Genomic DNA, 25,350 nt, shown 5'->3' with positions numbered 1-25,350 from the left:
ATTATGAAAGTGGGATTGCTTTTTTGTATTCTTTTTTTGTGTAAAATCCTATTAGCCTTTGGCTTAAAGAATAAAAAAAGTGGATTCAAAACTGCAGATGTATTTTTGTATAAAATCTTATGAGCCTTTAGTTTAAAGACCAGAGAAACTGAAACTGAACAAGGATGAAAGCAAATTATATAAATCGGGTCCAATCTGAAAAAAGCAAAGTGATTTAAATTACATTAATACATATATCATTAACTTTTATTCATAAACCTTTGGAATATTTTTTAATATGATAAAAACTTATTTCCGCTAACTAAAATTACTTATTACATAATATCGCTTTCTACATTTACCATCAAAGTCTCCCTTCTGACGCAGAAACCGTAGTTGGGCCTACAGCCGGGTGTTCAAATCCAATCAAGTGACGGGAAAAACCGGTTTTCCGAAGTCCCTTGTCGCAATTGTTTCTTTACACAAAAGTTTTTCCAAAAGGAGTAAACCTTGAAAAAGCAATGTAAATAGATTTCTTTCTGTTAATATTCTCCATTAAGTGAAATTCCTTAGACACATTTTTATATCTTAATTGCATTATTGTTGTCATTTGTTGTCACTTTTTTCCTGATATAATTACAGATGTTTGAACTTCTGATGGATTTTCTATCACCCAGCTGTTCCCTATATAGTAACTTCTATATATTCAGCCTGTCCATTTCAATTTCCATGGTCCTACATATTCTGTGTACACACAAAAAAACAACACATTTTTACAAAATATTTCAGTGTACAATCAATTCTTTTAAAAATACAATTTCAATTACAATTTTTGTTTGTCAAAATTTTAAATCAAGGAATTTTATTTTTAATACCCATAAGATTGAGTAGCCGACATAAACATGTTTTATTAAAGATAACGAAACTCATCTTGTCTAATTCTATCTATTAGTAAAACAAATCTTACGTCACATTTCTTCTTATATGTAGTTTGTATGAAATGTATTGAGATAAAAAACGGTAACCAAGCTCAAAAGTCTAGTAATTAATCAATGCAAAAGAGGAGTGGACCAATCACGACCTCCATAAAAGAGAGGTGGGATGAGATGTCATGGAAGATCGTGCATTCCCTGCGGACCGGTCATACCCGCCCTGCGGCCTTTGTCATGATCGGGGAATAACTGGAAAATCCGTCGACAATTCAGTGTATACATGTATATAATGGCCTAACAATGTGTATGTTAAACGTCAGCCCCAAGATTTATATCATGCAAGTAGGACATACAGTTAATTGGAATTAGTCCAGCTAAAGAAAACCTTTCACTTTTTTGATCAAGGAAATATCTGTCAATTTCTACATCTGAAGCAAATCTGGAATTGGCCAAACGTAGATGTACCATCCATATGCAAGTTTAATCACAATAGGCCGTACAACTATAGAACTTTTCCATATTTATTACACCGTTGACTCGTCTGTGAGACGTAGGTCACTTTCAAAGCAAGTCCGGAAGTTTCAATCCCTACATGTAACTAGAACATCAATATGCTACCGTCATAGAATCTCAGTCAATAGAACGGTCGTCCCGTGATCAGAGTGTCGCAAATTCAGATCTGAAAATTAAGAGCATGCTCTTCGTACAAACAATTCCTAAAACGAGAAAAATGATTGGAAAGCAGGTTGATGAATCAAGAATATCAGCAGTCTCGTTTAAAGTCATCATTTCGTAAGTTCTGTGGTAGGTACAATGACCTTGTCAGGTAGTATAATTTATCATTGAGTCAAATACTAAATGACTTTTTCATACCAACTGTTAGTCCACCATTTATACACTAAATTGACGACGGATTTTTCCATTATTTCCTGATCATGACAAGGAGCACACGGTGGGTGTGAACGGTCAGCAGGGGATGCTCACTCCTCCATGGCACCTGATCCCACCTCTGATGTTTCGGAGGTATGTGCTTGTTCTGCTCCTATTTTGTATTGTTTTATTGACTTTGATATTGAATACTGTTGGTAATCTCTCCCCTTAAGACAGCTTATCCGTAGAATGCCCTATTCGAATTAGAATATACCAAATTCATTTGCAAATTTCGATTTTAAATCTGCATATCGTATTTTTTTCTTTCTTATACATATCCTTTATACATAAATTAAACATTGATTCTATGGCAGATTTATTAAAAAAGTAGAGAGAACTTGTCTTCATCGGCATTTGTTTTGTGCATAAAGGCTCGTAAAAATAATTTGATATATAGTAATCCAATGACAGCTTGATACAGGCCTGTAGCAACGGTTTTCCAGTTGGATGATAGGGGGGAGGTCTGAAAAAAAATCCGCATGCTACTAAGGACCCATATGCTATATAGTATATAAGTGTATAGTAAATAGGTCCCTGATACTACAGCTAGAGCTGTGCTACACGTGTACCATCAGCTTTTTTTCCAATTATAGATTTCTTCCGTATAAATTCAGAACAGATATGAAACCCCAGCCACTATGGGTTACATATATCAATATAGCCCAATGTTTTTAAAATAACAAAACCATATCGGAAATAAGATTTTTAAACAATTTTGCCATGAAAGTAATATCAGTCAGAAAAGGCAGATCATAATAGAAAATGTAAACAAACCTACGTGAATATTTACTAAACCTAGAAAATGTTTCGAATTGAATTTCGGTTAAAACACATGCATATGGTCCACGTATTGTAGTCCTTTTTTAAAGGACAACTTGTTTCAAAATGGGAAAAATAATAACTATAGACATAAACGAGACAATTTTATAGCACATATTGTTATACGAGGGTTGTCCCATAAAATCGAGAAGTTGTCTAGTGTGAAAAATAAACATCACTGCGTTCTGAAGTTTTCACTATTATTTAGTACAAATTGTAGTAATATACACAGCATATTCAAGCAAAATATAGGCATAAATAAACAAATTATGAAATTTTATGCCATGTATTGTATCACCTTACAGAGCATGGTTTAAAGCGTTAAAGTGTCTAAAAGAGCGTCACGTTTTGTCTTTGCTCAAAATGAAGTTGGATGAGTCCAACTCAAAGTTTCATTGATACACATTCTTTAGTCTCCATCAACAGCTGAAGAACCAAATGGCACCCTCAGGCGATCTTCGGAAGATTTATTAGTAAGTCACCGACAACATTCTCATCAACATTCAACTACTGAAGCTTCTGTGACAGCGTCTTTTGTTATTACATTAGGAGTTTGTCCGCATGTTTTGTACGGCCATGGGACTCAATCAAAAAAAAAAAATTCGCTAAGAAAACTCCTATTTCATTTGCTTTGTATGCTTAAAATATGTTGATATGTTTTGTAATATTTTTTCTTCTATTGTCGTTTCAAGTCTATAAAGGTGTCATTACAAAATCGAAACAAAACTGAACTGTTCACCGGTGCGCTGTAACGTCATAAAACGTCGTCTTTTTTATGTGTTGTGTTTACTACTTTCCCATTTCGAATGATCAAAAAACTGCCAAAAAATAGGCAAATGCCCTTACATTTTTACAATGAATACAAAATTGATTGTGAAATTGAATATTAGGACAATTTTCATCCAAATCTAATGTACTTAAAACTTTTATTTTGAATTCAAACATGTATATTCTTTAATAAAACCTCGTTTTTTTACCATGCGCCGTAGGACCACACCTTGTACACATTCAAGCATAATAAAATTTTTATTTTTACCTACATTTTATAAAAAAAATATCATGCACTTAAATAAGATAAATAAACATTTACTGAAATTTTCAGCTAAGTGCACCTATTACTTTTTGAGATAAACGCTTTGTACACGATTTTACGGGACAACCCTCGTATATATTAAGAAACATTAATTTAGGCAGCATAAAGAAATTGTTTGAAAAAGAATAGAAAAATACAACTCAAATAAATTATTGCTGAAATAGCTAGTGGCCACTGAGTGCAAAATAGTAACTTTAGTTTACTTTAGTAAAGCTAAACATTAACTGAGAAAACCATATGCATACCTGCCAATTTTCAGAAATAAACTAATGATAAAAAAATTAAATCTGATGAAACAAATCTTTTATGAATTTTTAAAATTGAAAAAAAAATGTTTTTTTGGAATATATTTGATCTATCGTATGATCGACGAAGCTTAATGTTTTCTATACTTCATCGCAGAAAAAAACCGAATAAACAACATTTCAGCAAGATAGACATTCACAAGAATGGAAATTTCTATAGAAAGAATGCACTTATGTTTAGTGTTTTCTTTCTCGTTTTTGAAATATAAATGAGAAGTGTTTTTGTGGATATTCGACAAAGTTTGATTGCTCTTACGTTTGAAACCAGATGGATATGTTAATGAGCTACATTTGTATAAAATAAATAAAATTTCCTTTCAAAAAAAAGAGAAACTTTTCTGTCAATTTTCTCACCTTTTTTCCTTTGTTCTCTTTAGTATTACTCCAATAACCACAGGAAAAAGCAGAATTATCAGAATTACAAGAGAAAGTATGGTAATTAAAAGTTTTCTAGATTCCCTGAAAAAAAAAGAAATTTGAATTATTGCTTCAATATCAGCTTGATTTATTTCATAATTACTCATTTAATTACATTTGAATATACTGATGATTGAGGACAGATGATACAAACAAATTTTACCTTTTGAGGAGACCTAATATCATGTCACAAGTTTAGAAAAGTGGATAATTCTTAGAATATTCTCCCATAAGAACTGGAAAATGAAATATACTTGTAAACGATTACTTATATTTCTATAAAATAATATAAAACCCAATATTGGTAAATCCTACACACTAAAGGTTTACATGTGAGAACAAATTTCATGATATGCTTGGTGATAAAAATGTAATATAAACTTTAGAAATAAATGCCTAGCCAGGTTAATTTTATAAGGAAAAGGAAAATAGGATACATCACCTTATATAATATGGGCTGATTTTTACCATTTTGCATTTCCCGGCTTGGTATATTTTTCTAAGGTTTAAATAACACTTTAAGCATCAAGTTAACATATTCTGAAATTTACTCTTATCTGTAAACCTTTACCGAATGTGTTTTATCCATTTCTATAATTTTTTTGAAATATTAGTAATATTTTCCAAGTCTATTTCATTTTCCAGTTCTTATAAAGGAGTAAAAATGTCAAGAATTATATACTTTTCAAAACTTGTGACATGATATTAAGTCTCCTCCAAAGATAAAATTTTTACGTTTCATCTGTCCTTAATTAAGCTGTTGATAAAAACTGCATTTTAAATATTAAAATATTAGTTTATTAAAATCTTAGAAATGCTGAAAAATACTTATTTTCCACAAAAATGCCTTGATTTAAATTGATAGTGATCCTTGAAAACTTTTTATCCACCCAAGCATAAGACAAGTTTATTCCTTAAAAACTAAAAATTAACGAATGCATGCGCAGCATTTTTTACTCCTTTATTTGTAATCAAAGATTCGAGGGTATAACGTTTGGCCCCGTTTGTCTGTCTGTCTATCTATTACAAAACCCTAAGGTCAAATGATATAAATAAACTGTTGTCAAAACTTTTGAAAAATAACAATATTGGTCATGTTTTAATAAATAAAATGAATAAGTTTCACCGCGCGTTTTCACTTTTTTATTCAAAGTTGCACAAAAAGGGAATTTAAAGTGAAAAATATTTATATACAATAATAAAGATGGTTTCAGGTAGAGTTTTAAACATTATAGAAGTTTTTCTTTGTATTCTGGATATTTATTATTTGCATTATCAGAAAATTAAAAGGGCATGGACACAGTTTCAACAAAAAAAATTTTGATGCATAAATTTTCTAACTAAGGCATCATCAAATGAACAGCAACAATTTGAAAATCATTTATTGATTAATAAATGAGATACAAAACTTAAAAATTCTCCAAAATGTTAACAAGGCGTGTGCCTTGTTTTTGTTTACATGCAGAAAATATCATATTTATTTAAGGAATGTTTTTCAGTTTTGTGTGAGTTATTGGTGTGTGAATCACACACACTTGTCACGTAGGCATATTTCATGAAGCGCGCTAGCGCTTCATGAAAAATATGCCTACGTGCAAGTCTGTGTGATTCACACACCGATAATTCACACTTAACTGAAAAGCATATCTTATATTTACATTTTGCATGTTTGGAAGCAACTAAAATATGCTAAATATTTGAATTTCTCGCTGCCCTATATCGTTGCACTTTCACTAACGTCGCTGCAGCCTCATGCACGTTTCTCCGTTTAAATTTCTACGCGTGAGTATACATGAAAATTATTTTCAAATCAATTTCACAGTAGGCTTACTAGAAAAACAAAACAAATGTAAATATAACAAAATAAAATTCAACAAGAAACTGTTCAATAGTATTTAGAATTAACTTCTTTATTGAAGTTATCTACATTGAACGAACATATATAAGTATATTAATTTATGTAAACAAAATATGACACGGACCCTGTTAACATAACAAAAGTTTGGAGCTCTTAATCTGTCTTGTATCTCAACAACTGAAGTTCAAACTTTTGTTAAGCATTATAAACACCTTTGTAAAATATTTATAACGATTGAAAAATAGATTGGAAATTTTTTTAGCTGAAATTGTGTCTATGCCCCTTTACAATAGGTCAAAAATATATACCAATGCAAGCATCCATTGTCTTTGTTTGTTCAATCTGTCCTTAACATACCTATAATTTAGCTATGGGGCTTCTATAGTACTAAAATTACAACTTGTATGACGGGCGTCGACTGTCGTGTATAAACGAGGTTAGACATCTCCTGCTCCTAACATATCGCTTGGCAAAAGTTACATGCCAGAAGAATCATCAAGAAAAATCAAATCAACTAATTTTCAAAGGCTTGTCACAGAGAAATCAAGTAAAAATGGAAATACTTCATTATGTCTTAGAGTGCATACTCACTGTGTGTCTTCTTGTAGTTCTTGTGTATCTTCTTTTAGTTCTGGTGTATTGGGAAACGTACTGGATGCCGTTGAGATTTTGTCAAACGTTAAGTTATAGCATTCTCCATCTAAAATTTGAAAAAAAAAATTAAATCAATATAAGGCATTTGGATTTAATAAACAAAAGTTTTTAAAATCACCAAAGAGGATTTATATTTTTTTACACGTTGAAATTTTGATAGTTTCTAATATTAAACAAATAAGTCTTGCATCAATATCACCCCCTACGTACATGTATGTTATTGTGATTTAATTAAATACATGTAGTGAAGGTTGGTCCATTCAAAGGTAATAGGGTAGGACCAGTTTTATTTTAAATAAAGACAGTAAATATAAAAATGCAACAATCTTGATTCTTTTAAAAACATGCCTCATGAAAAATGTGTTTCAAGACTTTCTGATTTAAACAGAAAAGGATGGGTAGGGGGATCTCTGTCCACTTTTTTTGCTTTTGTGATATTAGTAATTCTGTTAAAATTTCAAAAAACCCCCTCCAGATACACTACGTATGCACTAGTAGAATAATTGTGTAAGATCATTTACACGGACAAACTTTTGTTTACCTTTATTATTATTTATTAAATGAATGGCAACATATCCCAACTATATACTTGTTTACATATTACTTTGGACATGTGGTTCAGATAAATCTATGATTTGTATTAAATGAACTGCAAAAATGGTCTCATAATATAAACCAAAGATAAGAAACGACATTTGTAGTCAGTACCAACAAAGTGGTCAGGCATATCCCGTTTTCTGTCCTCAAAAGAGCACATGTCATACTGTGATTTAACAAAATGAAGTGTGTACATGTACACGTATTTTCATTTTACTAACAGCGTGACAACTACCTTGATGGGCCATTTAAAATTTTGTGTGCTGGTTTATATCATTTTATTCGTTGATATTTGATTTCAATGAATACAGTTAATCTTTGCATAAATGCATGAAACTCAGAATTCAGCAATACTACATAAAATTCTGACCAATCGTATGCATGTATTGAATGATTGTTCACTAGTATGCAGTAAACAACAATTACATGTGGTCGAACAAAGCAAGTTATACTTTTATCAAGCTCGATCAAGCAAAGTGACATGTTACTGGAATGATAGTATTCACCAATAGTTTAACAAAGGAATACAGACGCAGATCACCTTGCAGCAGGACTTTGAGAAATCTTGGATTACACGTTCGTTAAAAAACATTGTTTGTACATTGTGAGCATTTACCTATATTCTTCCTTTTCACGCATAAAAACACATACAAAGCAATCCTTTTCGTTGAAAGAAAACAAAATGTCACAAATTATATCTTATTCATATCTTAAAAATAAAATTTAAAGGTTTTGACAAAATTAACTAAACTCGTGGATAATAATTTAGTCCTTTTCCAAATAAAGACAAATTCATAATTTGGAATATATTTTGAGAAAAAGTAAAAATAGAAATTTAATTTAAACGAATATTATTTGAAACACGAGAAAAGTATTGTAATATTTGTTTACGAAACTAAGACACTGAAGGCAAAATTAATAATTCAGCATTATGATGTTTGTAATGAATTCATATTAATATTTTAAATTTTTATTTTCCATACATTTGTATGCTTCTGTTGACTGGTAAAAATCCGGACATGATGGTTTGCATTCTGTCCTATATTGATCCTGAATTCTTGCACCAAGTATGTTGAATTCTGCACAGAATCCTGCAAAAGTTTGGCAAGTGACCATTTAACATATGAATTATAAAATCAATTACATTATGTAACAATCGAATGTAAGATATTTTGTGTTATGCAATTAAAATTATCCAATTTTAAAAAAAAAACCCATAGGTATGATTATACTTATACTTTTCAATTTTCAATTTCATGTTATTTAAGACATTCCAAAAATGCCAAAACTAAGAAACATGCACAAGGTTATGTATATAAACACCATTCCTGTCATGTTACTATCGATGTATTATATTTCCTGAATAAATTATAAGGTCATATTTGGCACCACTGAAAAAAAAAGAAAAATTCATTCTTGGTGTGGAATTTAACAAGAACCAATCACCAGATGTTTCAAAACTGCATAAGTAAGCATACGACCAGTTCATATGATTAGGACAATGAAAATAAGGCTCACAGAATGAAAAAATACTACGTAATATAAGGTGGAAGTTGCAGGCCTATAAATCTGAAATTCTCAAGTTAATGGAAGAGTCAATGCATAATCATAGAAAAGGTTTAAAAATGAATGAAGAAACAATTAGAACACATGCAAACATTTTGAAGGTTTCAAAAGAGGAATCGCTCAAGATTACATAAAATCTTTTATGAGTACAACTGAACTTGAGAACAAATGTGACTCAAAATTGACCAAAACAAATGTTTATCGGATTCAGAAATATGTTTTGAATCTTAAAACCTAGGATTGATTGATTTTAACAACTGTTTTGATGACCAATTCAAATCTTTCAAATCCATTAAACCGAGCCTCCACGCACACTTGAGTTAAATCCCTTGACTTTTATCTTTGGCGATCATTGAAGGTCACAGCTTATAAAGCACTCCCAAAAACAGATGAAGAAGGATATAGAAATAACGAACAGTATTCAATCTCAACGTCCATTAAACAATTGTACAAAATAAGAGCAGAGCGAACACAGACCTCCAAAACATCAGAGGTGGGATCAGGTGCCATGGAGGAATGAGCATTCCCTGCCGACCGGTCACACCCGTCGTGTGCTCGTTTTCATAATCAGGATATGACAGAAAAAATCCGTGGTCAATTCAGTGTATAAATAACGGACTAACAATCGTTATTAAAAACGTCAGTCAGCATTACATTCAATGATAAATTGTATTTGCTGACAAGGTGATTGTATCGACCATAGAATTTACGAAATGATGACTTTAAGAGAGACTGTTGATATTCTTGTTTCATCAACTTGCATGTCAATAATTTACCTCGTTTAAGAAGTTGTTCATACGTAGAGCATGCTCTTGCATATCGAATCAACTGAGATATAAATACTCCGTATGCAGGTGATGAAGGTATATTGCTGCATAAGTAAGGGAAGTTGACGATAGAAAAATTAAAGTCATCACGTTTATCATATACCTTGGTTGTTAGATTACCATTAGTGTCTTTTCAAGTAAAATATCCTAGTATGAAGCAGAAGTGTCGGACTCTGTGGTATCTTTTATCTCAAGCTCACAAGGATATATCGTGTCGACGTAGGAATGGAAATTATCATTATTAATTGACAATACGTCGTCGATATATCTAAATGTCGAGTTGAAAGCCACAGCAAGTGTTTTTTTCTTTTCATGTAAAAGATTTTGCATAAATTCTGCTTCATATGAATATAAAAATAAGTCTGCTAATAACGGAGCGCAATTTGTACCCATGGGAATTCCAATGGATTGTTGGAATACCTGGTCTCCAAAAACCACATAGATATTGTCAATCAAAAAATCAAGCATCTTCTTGATGTCAACTTCAGAGTACTTATGTGTGCAATCAGAATCTGTTTTAACAAAATAATTTTTCAAATGACCAATGACGAGGTAAGTAAACTTACAAGTTCAATTTTTGTTGAAGAAGCAGCTGTCAATAATATCAAAAAGCCTGGATTTTAATTTGTCGTGGGGAATTGTTGTGTATAAAGTTGAAAAGTCGTAAGTTTTAAAATCATAAATGATTCGAAAAATAGGATCTCATTCATTAATAGAGACCCTTTGCACTAGAAATGGGAACTTCCTTGCATCAGATAGATTTATTAATTCAGCACAAATGACGCCTTATCTTAAAGTATTCTACACAACTTTTCATTAAATATAATTATGTACAGGATGTCCCAAACATATGTTACATTTTTAAACCGTTTATAAAATTTTATGCCTTAAGTTACAATAATGAAATTTAAAGTATATAATAAGTATATAATAAAATTGTTATATTTTTTGTGAAGCATACGGTTGCCACAATTTCCTTATAAATCATCAATTTTTTTCTTTAGAATGACATGTCATTTAACAACATGTTCCAAATTACGTCCATTAAATTGAAATAGTTTGAACACAATTCCTGAAGTTTTTATTTTCCAAACTGTAAATACATAACATATATTCTAACATTTAATCTTCAAATACCTTCACTAACATGTAAATTAGAATTCTGTTGAGGACTTTCATAACAAGATGTTGTTTTCTTATGGTACTAATGACTGAAGTAGCAATTTTAGATCGATAATAAATTTTACAATTTCTACCAGCTCTTCACATGAAAGTTCCATATCAAAATATGATGACGTCATTAGGACATAATAATTACTTGATTCTTAAATAGAAAGTTCTCGAAAAATTGTCAGATTAAATGTATGGTAGAAATTAGAAGTTGAAGAAACATCTTTGTATATGCTGATAATTTGATAAAGTTATAGGTGATTAAAAGTGTATGTTTTGGGACACCCTGTATAACCTCACGCTAATAGAAAAGTGAAACTTTTACGCGTACGTGTATATGACGGGAGTATATTTAAATGGTTTATGGTTAAGAAAAGAATTCTGAAAAATTAATCCAGATCAAATTGCATTTTTTTTCTGGACAATTTGTATACAATATACAGATTTGTTTTTAAAAGGGCTACAAAGTACTTATCGTCCTTTCAATCGACCCCATGTCTTAACAACTATTATTATTCTTTTTTTTTTATCTTCGAACAAAATAAAATGGTAAGTTGAGGTTTAAAATTCATCTATCATATTTGTACCATTCATTCTTCTTTCTGGTGCACACACCTCCACGAATGCAGTTCTTTTACCATTCACAACACAATGATATTTGAATTTCTCAGGTTCGGTACAGTTTTGTGTTTTAGCTAAGATATCGCATTTTTTTCTCTTGCTTGCTTCTTTTATCTCTTTTAAGTTTAAGGGACACTTCTTTACGATCCTCATTGTATCTAAAGCTACGGCACAGTGTCGATTGTCAATCGCATTAACCTACAATTTAAAAAAAATTTATTCAATAAGCTGAATACAATAAGATATGAAAAATTTTTTGAACTTTTTCAATGCATGATCGGATAATCTGTTTGCATTTAATATAGAAAAAGGAAGATAAGTGTTAGTGTTCTTTAACGTACTTCAATCCTCAGGTTCTGAAAATCGAGCATTGACTTATTGAAAATGCTCACAGAAATGACTCTGAATTTTCAAATTAACGTGATTTTACTCAGAATAATTCTGTCAACCTCAGCTTTCCAGTTAAACTTATTATTAAATGGAGAAAATTAGTTTATCTCAAGTATATTTTCAAGAATTGCGAAATAAAAACACCTGCTTTGCATTTTCCATTTTAATTTTGATCAAATGACACATTAAACAAATAAAATCCTACACATTCAGACTTTTGAAGAAATTCCAAAATTTTAATTCGCATAATGTACTTCAATTTCTTTTCTTTACATCGTTCATTTACAGTGGAAAGTGTATAATGATTATTCTGTCATTGCAAAGTTCCATAACGTACTTCTCATTTCACCTCATGTTAATTAACATTGGTATCTATGGTTAGATAAAAAAGAACACCATTTTTTTTATATATGTAAGTTAAAATGTCATCCGTCTGGAAGAAACCTTTATGGCTGCACGCCTTGCGACTGGGCGATGGGAAAAGGTCATTGTGATCCCAAAAAAGCGAATTTGAACTCTTGAAGAGAGGACTTCAGCAGAGCATTCACTTCGTCTACAATATCGTTGTAATTAAATGCTTGATTAAAACGTGGCAATAATTTGCACACGTGAATTTGGGAAACTCCGAATCTACTATGGAGAACTGAGACAGTGGATTTCCCGCGATTTTCTCTGGGGAACTGACACCTCGGACATCATAACCCCCAACCAGAAGGATTATCTTATCTGGTTTAACCCGTTCTATAAAAGTCGCATCTTGTCGGAGAATGCCCGATATTGTGCAGCCTTCAACACCTCTAAAAATATTTGGTGTGTCGCTTGGAGGCCGAGGTTATCATTATATCTAGGTTCACTTCTAAGGAATTGATGGAAGCGACGAACAATAGAGTGACCCAAAATAAGTATGTTGTTAGAATCCATGAATAAATACCAAGTAAAATTGATCTTCCCGATTAAAACCGAATAAAATTCGTAGAAAAATTTCCAACGAGTAAATTGTCCGGCGTCCTGAAAGAAAGTGGCGAACCCACGCTATCTCTAAAGAGACGCACCTTCAGTTTCCCGCGACACGATTCTATTGGTTCAGCTTACCATATAAGAAGATGCTATTGAAATTAAGCTCAAGTTTATCGCAAGAGCGATAACTTTAGCATTTGAGAAAGAAATACACTATCAATATACATGAAGTATTTTTAGGAACCTTAAAAATTTTTTACGGGGTAAAAATTTCGACTTTTAATTAGAACTTACTGAGAACTTCAAAGAACCTTGAAGCATATTGAGAGGTATATAATGAAAATTGTTGCATGAAAAGAATTTTCAAGCTTCATTTTGATACTCTTTGAATTAAATTATAAATAAGAGAGCTGTCCTTCCTGGCTGAGGATCGAAGTCCCTTCAGAATTATTTTGTTCATTTTACACTGCTATACACAAAAACCCCAATTGTTTTTCGAAAGGGATTCTATAAAGGATTGACATTTAAACAATTTATATGCTGAACATTTTCTATCCAAATGAGCCTAAGATGTTTAATTTCTTTCCCTGTTTTTGATCAGTTCTTTCAATTATTTGTTCTGTATTCTATTATCATAATATCGAATAGCAAGTTTAAAAAAAAATAAAAATGCATTCATAGTTAATGTTAAAAGAACACCTCCCATCGGAGCCAACTGACACGTTGGGAAGAGTGATATTTGAATATTCGAATGTTATGATGAAATATTCTTACCTCTTTGAACAGAAAAATCTTACATATGTTGATACAGACAAACATCATAAATAAATCTTTCATTTCCACCATGATTGGTGCATCTAAAAATCAAAAGAGAGAAAAAATACTCTTCTAATTCAAATTAATGACATTAATTTGGTTTGCAAGTTAAAAAACGTTGCATGCATTCAATATATATTATACATTCATAATCAAAATAGCAATTTTATTTTTTTAAATTTAATTTTGGTTGTTATGTCTTTGATTAAAAATTAATCTACATTGTATAACCTAGATTGTCTATGACTTGTGTTGTTTCAATCCGATTCACGTTACGCTTAAAATATGATCAATTTGAGGGCGCTTTAATGGAGAAAGTCTTTTTCAATACTTAATGATTGAAAATTAAATTACAATGAATGAATTAAATAACAATCCAAGTTATACTGTTATAACCTGGGTTGGAGCAGATTTCGCCTTTATATAAACTGCCTCAACTCAAGTTATACAGTATAACTTGGATTGCTATTTCATAATTCCTAAATAAAATTATTATTTTTTATTTGGAGATTGAAAGACGTCAAAATGCCAGGAAGAGGGTAAATATTGAGGTAGAGATAAAAAGAGAAATGCAAATATCTTGCTCTTAAGTGGATTTTTATAAACTGAAATTCAAATATAAGGTCTTTTCCATGTTGGTTTGAATTTACTATGTTCAAATCATTGCTGAGTGCGATATGCTTATGCATATAGATGAAATTTATGAAGGTTATTATAAAGAGAACACATATTTATATATTCTGTTTGAACGCATATTTTATATACTGTTTGAACAGAAAAATCTTATATATCTTGATACAGACAAACATCATAAATTTTAACTCTTTTAATTCCACCATTATCGTTGCATCTAAAAATCAATAATCAAAAAGTATATATGAAGGTATTTTAGGAGGCCAGCTACATGTATATTCAATATACTTACCAGAGTAATCATTTTCAGCACCATTCTATATGGTTATTCAATCCATTTTTCCAAAGCCTATGCAGAAACTTTTAAGGATCAAAATTACAATTCATTGTAAGTTATGTTGAAAAATAATAATGTTTTCAAATTATTACATTAATTTTAGATTCTAGATCATTTGCATCTTATATTTTACAAAGAGCATTTTACATGGCGTGTTTATTCCGCACATAATATTCATATTAAGGATTTAACTCACGAGGGGCGTTCAATAAATAATGTCATTGGGGCTAGGAAAGAAACAAAAAACGCCTTTCTATGACTTAGCCTCTATGATTTAACTAAAATATTCTCTTTCAATTAAAACGCATATCCATGACATTTTCATTCAATTCTTATTGTTTTTCGAACACATTTTTGAGTATGATCCTTCGTATACTGGAATATAGCAGATCCTATAATTTGCTGTACTTCTTTCTTTCTGATAGATGTTTTTTCTAAGTTTAGGAAATAAATCAGTCAAAGGTTGAAAGATCTGGCAAATTTTGTTGGTAAGACAAAACATTTACTTTCTGTTTATCCCCAAACCCCATTTACTCTTCATGATCTGTGGGTTTGGCCTTCGTCATGAACACATTTAATGTAGTTTATTCCTCATTCTGTTTCCTTTCTCTCATAAAACTTTTATTTTTTTTGCAAAATAAATGTTCTCTAAACTCCTCCAGATATTTGAGCTTCCTCCTCGATTATGAATTTGAAGAACAAGACCGCTAATATTTCAGAAATAGCATATAAAACTGTTTTATACTCCTGCAATTCTTTGCAATTCTTAGGCCTTTGCAGTTTGATCAAGTGCATTGACTGTAAAATTGTTTTGGGGAATGAAAGCAAAATGGATTGAAGTTTAATTATCTGTTAGAATTTCACACAAACCTAGATAAGTACATTTTTGATTTTTTTAAAAGAATTGTTTGGATATTCCTACACGCCGTCGTTTTACTAATTTTTCAATATATAGGTTTCCCTTTGAGTATTAAACTTTTTTTACTGTAAAATGTTTATTTAAAACAGTATGAACTATCTCCAAAATGATGTTTATCAATTTTACAATGTGTCTTAAAGTCAATAAAACATAATCAGTGATAATTTCATGAAATTTCGCAAATTTACATCTGCTGTTGTAAGTCATTGTTGCCAAGGATTGTATCCATTTTTGATGCCCATTCTATAATTTTTGCATATTGAAAACTTCATGTTCACCTGTCTATATAACAGGCATTTGTTGCTTTAACTTTTACATATTTCAGGTTATATATTTTTTCGAATATTAACAAGTCTTACAGCTGCTTTAATGAAGCGTTTAATTTTACTCTATTTTACTGATTCTTGACAATTAATTTTTAATGCAGTGTCTCGAATAGTCCTGAAATAATGCGATGAAAAGTGGTCACACAAACTGTTATCAATTCATTAAAGATTCTCTAATAACAGAAATTCAAGCGTTATGTCATACGACTACTATGTTGTATGCCATCGAACTAATGGCATTATTTATTGAACGTTTCTCGTATATGACCTGAAACTAAGATTCATCTGAAGGATTTAAAAGTATTACGGAATTGTTCTCATATGTCGTAGATGAACATTCGAATATTGAATATCGTGTATATATATTTTAATGTTAATGAAAAACAAAGGTACCAACTATTTCAAACAGGTTACACATTCCTGCAATCGTATGACTAAACAGATAATGTTTCCACTATTATGAAAATGTTTCAAAAGTGAACAGAAATGCATGTTTACATTAACCAGGACTGGGGCGTTTTCAAACCGAAAGTAAGTATTTCAAATCTTTGATTCAATTTAAATAAAACTTTTTAAAGACAAACAAATTCTTAGTTTTCATATAACTTATGGTTATATAAAGCATATGTTTCAATGCATACAGACCTATATTTGAGTTTACATTCTTCAGCCATGAAACCGAATTTAGCACTTCAAAGCATGCGCAAAGGCATATCGTACTAAAACAAACTGGTCTACGATATATTTTCAACTCGGTGAACATTTAAAAATTATCGACTGTGGATCTGTATGGAGAGCATAACGTGCTAAAATCAATGCATATTTTAAATTTTAAACTCTGGTTTGGTATTTTGCAAATAATTGAGTCATAAAAAAAATAAAAACAGTTACCGTGTTTTTATTCATAGTTATATTTTAACAAGCTGCAATAATAAAGAAACAAGCGTTAAACTAGTTCCGGAATGCTGTCAAACATTGCTATAAAGGCTTTCCAAACGAATAAATGCCAAAGTATAAATGAAAACCAACAATCCGGGAAGAGATCAAGATGTAAGAATTTCAGAGAATGGGGGGGGGGGTCTGGGCTGTCAGGAGATCCCCGTGATGATGAAGCCTACTAAAGCTCAAATTAAATCTTCTAGGAAGACATAAGATTTACTGAGTAGTGCTATTTATCTCTCTCTCTCTTTCTCTCTCTCTCTCTCTCTCTCTCTCTCTCTCTCTCTCTCTCTCTCTCTCTCTCTCTCTCTATATATATATATATATATATATATATATATAGGAAATACATGTAATTACTGAACTTTTCAATACTTTTCACACATATTTACTGACTGCGTTTTCGTGGAATAATTTAAAATTTGAATCATTAGATAAGAATAGATGCACGGTATAATCAATGTTCATATCAGTGAGCATACCATATCTGAATAAATACTATTTGAAATAAACTTTGAATTATTTATGTCTTTATTTTGAAATTGTATTATTTGTAAATATTAATTTAAAATATAATGATACTCTGCAATTTTACTGGAATGTGTTTTCTATATCACAACATACTTTAACTAACTTTCAATTATATTAAAAAATTATATATATATATATATATATATATATATATATATATATATATATATATATATATATATATATATATATATATATATATATATATATATATATATATATATATATATATATATATATATATATATATATATATATATATATATATGTAAAATCCAATAAATAGTCTCAGTGGTCGGAATTAAATACTTAAAATAAAAAAGAAAAACACGAAAAACTCCAGTAAAGCTTTAGGCCTTTCATTCTATCTTCAGAAGCTTTACAAAATAAACAACTGTAGTAACATAGTAACGTTACACAATAATTGGCGGAGTATATGACGTCGTTATTATGAAGTCAAATGTACTATGACGTCATAGTTAACAGCTCTTTGCGCACAGGTAAAAGTACGGGAAATTTTCAAGTTCTTAATAAAATGCAGATATACATATGCATACATAATTAAATCTAATTGATATACATTACATCAGATTGTTAAGCTTTGGTTTTAACGCACAAATAAAATGTTTTTCTTTCTGACGTCTACTTATATCGTTTCCTCCTTTTACTTTATAAAACGGAAATATCGTAAATTTCTTTTGTCCGCACACGTCTAAATGTTCACTTAATGGTATTTGTCTATACTCCGGAGTGTTAATCTGTTGCTTGTGGGTACGAACCCGGGTACGGAGGGTGTTACTGGTCTCACCTATATAATACTCACTACATCCTGGACAGGTTATCACATATAAAACATTTTGTGTATCACATGACATATTGGCGTTCACTGTAAATTGTCTGCCGTTGAAGTTATAATAAGATCCTTCAGTAAGAAAATCACAAGTTCCGCACCGAGGATTTCCACATTTTTTCACTGAATAGGTTCCTTCAAAATTGGAGTTACACAGGAGTCTTTTCAGGTTCTTCGGTTGGCGTCTACTTGAGATAAATTTTACGTCCTTATAAATTGTCTTTGTAGTTTCGTCCTCTCTAAGAATTGTGTTCAGTTGGTGAACAATGGTGTTGATGTTCTGGTTCCGGGGATTATGCGTGTGCACGAAAGGAATAATATTCTCGTTAACATCACGTCCTTTGGCTAAAAGTAATTCTGATCTTTCATGTTCCTTTGCTTTAAGTATTCCATCATCTATAAGCTGGACTGGATATTTTTGTTTAAAAAGATACGTTTTAAGTTCATGTAAACGAATGTCCCTTGTATCCTTTTCACTGACAATGGCGCATATACGTCTGGCAAGGTTATAAGGAATGGCTGTTTTGGTATGATGCGGATGACAGGAACCAAAATGTAAGTATTGGTGTGTATCCGTCACTTTGTAAAATATGTCAGTAACAATCTTTGTGTCCTTCTTAACAACGAGAACATCCAGGAATGGTAGTTCATTTTCACTGGTATCTATCGTAAATTTGATGTTGGCATTCAACTCATTTAATATTTTATGAAAAACGTCTAATTTTTCGACACCCTCATCCCATAAAATAAAACAGTCATCTAGAAATCTTTTCCATTTAGATTTAAGGTTATTTGCTATATCTTCTCCCCACAATGTTATGAGTCGTTGGTGAAGTTTGAATTCTAAGTAACCTAGGGTAAGTGTTGCGTACGTCGGTGCAACTTTGGTTCCCATGGCAGTTCCTTTAGTTTGTAAAAAATGGTTATCATTAAAGGCAAACGTATTATTTTGAAGGACTAATTTTAATCCTTGAAGGACAAATTCTTGTGGAAAGCGATCATGAAGAAGGTAAGGATGTTTTTCTATCCAGAATTTTATCGCTTCTATTCCGAGTTCCGTTGGAATGTTAGTATACAAACTAACAACATCAAACGTAACTAATTTAGTATTATCCTTAACGACGTCTGGTAAATGATTCAGGAAGTCAAGATCATCTCTAATGAAACTTGGTACCTTTTCACAGAATGGTTTCAGCAATATATCTAATAAATGGCTCAATCTTTGGGTAGACGAGTTAGGGCCTCCAACAATAGGTCGGAAAGATAAATCCTGTGGGTTAAGGCAGGTAATATATTCAGAATTCTGAGATTCTATGGCATTCTTAATTTCCGTTGATTTATGAACTTTAGGTAAGCCATAAAACTGACTTTCGCGGGCTTCAAAATTTATAAGATAGTCTCTTTCCTTGTCTGTTAATTCCTCAGAAAAAGGTTCATGGACAAGACTTTTTATTTTTGACATCGATTTCTTTTCATGCGTTTTGTTAATCTTTTGGTAAAATTCGGTGTCTTGTAACATGGTCAGAATTTTATTTTCGTAAAAGTCTTTGTCCATGATGACAACTCCTCCTCCTTTGTCTGCCTCTTTAATGACTATATTTTTGTCGCTACACAAGCCTTTTAGTGCAATTTGTTCATCCTTAGAAAGATTTGATTTATAATTAGGTATGTTGGTGTCTGGAAGGTTGATGTTTTCAAGCGTCTCGCAAACAGTATCTAAAGTACGATTTCTTCCTCGTTTTGGAATAAAATCTGACTTGTTTCTTACAAGATCCTCGGGCTGTGTATGTTCAGTTTCTTCATTAAAATCATTCTCGTCCTCATCCTCGTGGAAAAACTCCCTTAGTCTTAAACGTCGTGTATACGATTTAATATCTGTTTTTATGAGATTTAGACAACAAAATATCTACAGGGATGAGGACACTACTTACATCGGAAGGGGTGCAAGAAACCATTTTTTAGGCGGAGGCAACCCCAATCAAGGCGAAAAATACAAACCTCGTGCCCAATAGGAAAAAACAACTCCATTAATATAGGTACAGATAGCTCTTCCCCAAACACGTCAACGGATCCTAAAGTATTTAATTTATCATCCAGGACCCTTACAGATTCGGAAATAAAATTACTTTCTAAAGGTTTGAAGTATACTCCTACACCAAGAAGGAACCACCAGGAACTAAAAACAGATATTAAATCGTATACACGACGTTTAAGACTAAGGGAGTTTTTGAACAACATGAACAACCATTCCTGGATGTTCTCGTTGTTAAGAAGGACACAAAGATTGTTACTGACATATTTTACAAAGTGACGGATACACACCAATACTTACATTTTGGTTCCTGTCATCCGCATCATACCAAAACAGCCATTCCTTATAACCTTGCCAGACGTATATGCGCCATTGTCAGTGAAAAGGATACAAGGGACATTCGTTTACATGAACTTAAAACGTATCTTTTTAAACAAAAATATCCAGTCCAGCTTATAGATGATGGAATACTTAAAGCAAAGGAACATGAAAGATCAGAATTACTTTTAGCCAAAGGACGTGATGTTAACGAGAATATTATTCCCTTCGTGCACACGCATAATCCCCGGAACCAGAACATCAACACCATTGTTCACCAACTGAACACAATTCTTAGAGAGGACGAAACTACAAAGACAATTTATAAGGACGTAAAATTTATCTCAAGTAGACGCCAACCGAAGAACCTGAAAAGACTCCTGTGTAACTCCAATTTTGAAGGAACCTATTCAGTGAAAAAATGTGGAAATCCTCGGTGCGGAACTTGTGATTTTCTTACTGAAGGATCTTATTATAACTTCAACGGCAGACAATTTACAGTGAACGCCAATATGTCATGTGATACACAAAATGTTTTATATGTGATAACCTGTCCAGGATGTAGTGAGTATTATATAGGTGAGACCAGTAACACCCTCCGTACCCGGGTTCGTACCCACAAGCAACAGATTAACACTCCGGAGTATAGACAAATACCATTAAGTGAACATTTAGACGTGTGCGGACAAAAGAAATTTACGATATTTCCGTTTTATAAAGTAAAAGGAGGAAACGATATAAGTAGACGTCAGAAAGAAAAACATTTTATTTGTGCGTTAAAACCAAAGCTTAACAATCTGATGTAATGTATATCAATTAGATTTAATTATGTATGCATATGTATATCTGCATTTTATTAAGAACTTGAAAATTTCCCGTACTTTTACCTGTGCGCAAAGAGCTGTTAACTATGACGTCATAGTACATTTGACTTCATAATAACGACGTCATATACTCCGCCAATTATTGTGTAACGTTACTATGTTACTACAGTTGTTTATTTTGTAAAGCTTCTGAAGATAGAATGAAAGGCCTAAAGCTTTACTGGAGTTTTTCGTGTTTTTCTTTTTTATTTTAAGTATATATATATATATATATATATATATATATATATATATATATATATATATATATATATATATATATATATATATATATATATATATTTCTAAAAAACTAAAACTGCTTACTGGCATTTCTTATATTTTATTAGATATTCATACAATGCTACAGTTTTTGACAGTAAATTACAAACCCTGAATCATCTTATTTACAAATAAAACAATTTTTATGCTGTCTCCTAAAAAATGCAACAAACCACCCACCCCCTCCTCTTGTGAAATACATGCACATGATGTAACGAAAGTCAGGAATTAAAATTAAAATTTTACTCTGAGGAATTTTTCACCCTAACAATTTTGATACTTCAAAATAAAAGAAAAACAAATTGAGTTTGAATTAACTGAGAATTGCAAAACATATCTATTTTACCATAATTTTAAAGATATATATATATATATAAGCGAGGGGACATTAAATCTCATTCGCCTGTCTGTCAATCTGTCGGTCAGTCTAGCTGTCTGTTTGTTTGTCCGTCACAAAAACTTTAACTTTGCCTATAACTTTTGATTTAGTGGAGCTATGACTTTCATATTTCACAAGTGTATTCCTTGTGACAAGACCTTTCTCTGGGTACCACCAAATTTGACTTGTTGACCTTGTTCTAGGAGTTTGACCCACTTTTACACAAAAAAATTAAATATTTACTTTGTCCATAATTGTTCAACGGACGTTTATATTTCACATATGTATTCATTTTGGCAAGACATTTCATTGCATATTAACAATTTCGACCTTTTGACCGGTACCTTGTGCTTAGAGATTTCCTCGCTTATAAAAAAACTTTAACATTGGTCATAACTTTAAACGTAAGGAATAGGGCTTTCATTCTTTACATAAATTATTATTGTGAGAAGTCCTTTACGAGAGGCATTCAATAAATAATGTCATCGGGGCTCGGAAAAAAACGCTTTTCTATGATTTTGTCTTCATGATTTTAACTAAAATAATCTCCTTTATTCCAAACATATGTCCGTAACATTTTAATTTAATTTCTAATTGCTTTTAAAACACAGTTTTGAGTATGACCCTTCGTTTACTGGAAAATTGCAGATCCTATAATTTGTTGTACTTGTTATTTTCTGTCTGAAAGGTTTTTTCCTAAGTTTGGGAAATGAAACAAGTCAAAGGTTGAAAGATTTGCCGAATATTGTTGATGTGACAAAACAATAACTTTCTGTTTACCCTAAAACTCCTTTTCTCTTCATGGTCTGTGGGTTTGGACGCTGTCAGGAAGAAATTAAATTTAGTGAATTCCTCATTCTGTTTCCTTCCTCTCTGAAACCTTTCAATTTTTTTGGTAAATATTTTGCTTACTAGACTCCTCCAGAAATTGAACTCCCTATATATGAATTTGAACAACAAAACCGCTAATATTTAAGAAGATATAAAACTGTTTGTGTGTTCTTGCAAATTTTTACTCTTCTTAGGCTTTTGCAGTTTTGTCATTGTTGATCTTTTAAAAATAATTGTTTAGATTTCCTACACGCTCTCGTTTTCACCCATTTTTAAAAATATAGGGTGACCTTTAAGTATAATCAAATTTGCTCTGCATCTTAAAGTCAATAAAACATAATCAGTGATAATTTGTTGAATTATCGCTAATATACATTGGTTGTTGTATGTCATTGTTGACAAGAACAGTATCCATTTATGATGCCCATTATATAATTTTTGTTAATTGAAATCTACCTGTTCATGTATGTATGAAACTGACATAAGTTGCTGTAAATTTCACATATTTCAGTTAATATATTTTTGGAAAATTAAATGTTTTACAACAGCTTTAATGACGAGTTCAATTTTACTTTAGTTAACTGATTCTTGGCCATTATTCTTTAATGCAGTGTCTCGAGTAGCCCTTGTTTTCCAGCTTCCCACAATGAATGTATGCAATAAAAAGTGGTCACATTAACTGTTATCAATTCATTTAAGATTAAATAATTAGAGAAAGTCAAGCTTAATGTCATATGATTTCTATTTTTTATGTCATTGTGCTGATGACATTATTCATTGAACACCCTTTTAATTGGATAATAAGAGCTTTGACCGGCTGACCTTGACCTTGGAGTTTCACAGCCTAAAGAACACAGTTAAATACTATACACTACATCTACGGAAAGTTCTAAACACATAACGATCCAAAATATGTACACAAAACACGTCAAAATACACGTAAATACGATGAAAAACACACAAGACTCGCACACTGTTTACTACAGTTTTCAAAATGGCAGTCCTCGTTGTGATGTAGCTGGCACTTTTTTCGGAAACACTGCGCGTTTCAAAAACGGCTTTGGTAAGAAATCGGATTAAAAAGGAATATATTGAGTAATACACGACCGATTTCGGTGCAATTTTCGGAGAAGGTTTATTTTTATCAAATCTTTTAAATACTTAATTTCAGCAGGCATTGCATATGATTTAAAAAAAAAACACATTAACATTGGCTATAACTTTTGAAGGGTAAAGGCTAGGGCTTGCATACTTCCCCTATTTAATCCCTGTGACAAGATATTTCATTTACTATCAAACACTTAGACCTTTTGACCTTGGAGTTTGATCTACTTTTTAAAAACTTTAACCTTGTCCACTGCATTTGAACGGTAACGCGTTTAAAAAAGACATCAATCAACCAAACCTGTCGTAGATTTAGCAGGGCTCGACACTCTAGACCTCTTATGATTTTTTCCAATAAAAATGTTATTCTGGAGGCATAGAGTGTTTGGGAGGTTTTTGAAAAGAAATATGATTTTGTGCTTTTAAAACCCGCATCATCAGAAATCCACGTAATTTATCAGTCTTAAGCTATTGTAAGCGTTCCTTAATTATTATTTCGACTATGTTTTTGTATTAACTGTAGGCGATTATCGAATGTTCATCGATAAATATTCGCAAATTGTTTCTATTTGCAAAATGTTTCAGTATTTGAAAAGGCGTTTTTTTAAACCGCTGAAACACTGTATGCCTCCAAAATAACATTTTTTTAAATCGTAAATGGTCTAGAGTGTTGAGTCCTACTAAATGTACGACAAGATTAGTTGATTGATGTCTTTTTTCAAAAGCTTTACCGTTCAAAAGTAATGGCCAACCTTGGCGTCTTTTTTCAAATAACACTCACCGAGAGTAACGACAGTGGCATTCCAGATCCTCAAAAGGAGTTGCACAAATTAAAACCATTCTAAAGCAGAGGAAACCGTCTGTCAATCATTAAAAAAACAATAGTTACTGATTTGATTGACAACAAGTATTGAAAACAATTACCTGGTCACGCGTCAAATGCTTTCGTGTACCGCGTAAAAATTGTATACACTCTGGCTTAAGGTCGCTGTTATACGAGTTGGCATTTTTTTTCTAAATAAATGATCTTGATATCAAATTCTCAACTGTTGATTGGTGCTGGATTTTCGAGCCC

At 31.5% G+C, this 25,350-nt stretch overlaps 1 protein-coding gene across 1 annotated transcript; it reads right to left on the bottom strand.

Moving 5' to 3' along the window:
* Positions 1 to 464: 464 nt before the first annotated feature.
* On the bottom strand, positions 465 to 16,885 carry LOC134256306 (uncharacterized). Its single transcript, XM_062738962.1, has 8 exons — positions 16,792 to 16,885; positions 14,857 to 14,913; positions 13,890 to 13,972; positions 11,735 to 11,966; positions 8,568 to 8,675; positions 6,925 to 7,033; positions 4,413 to 4,517; positions 465 to 723 (listed from the first exon to the last, which is right to left on the bottom strand). The coding sequence occupies exons 3-8, from the start codon at positions 13,959 to 13,961 to the stop codon at positions 678 to 680; spliced, it is 672 nt and encodes a 223-aa protein (XP_062594946.1). The 5' UTR covers positions 13,962 to 13,972; positions 14,857 to 14,913; positions 16,792 to 16,885; the 3' UTR covers positions 465 to 677.
* Positions 16,886 to 25,350: the final 8,465 nt, after the last annotated feature.

Source organism: Saccostrea cucullata, unplaced genomic scaffold (assembly GCF_032062105.1).
Source record: "Saccostrea cucullata isolate Sc308-1 unplaced genomic scaffold, CSIRO_AGI_Scuc_v1 ctg911, whole genome shotgun sequence".
Lineage (NCBI taxonomy): Eukaryota > Metazoa > Mollusca > Bivalvia > Ostreida > Ostreidae > Saccostrea > Saccostrea cuccullata.
The sequence above is the reverse complement of the archived record's forward strand: the minus strand, read 5'-3'. Positions and strand labels throughout refer to the sequence as shown.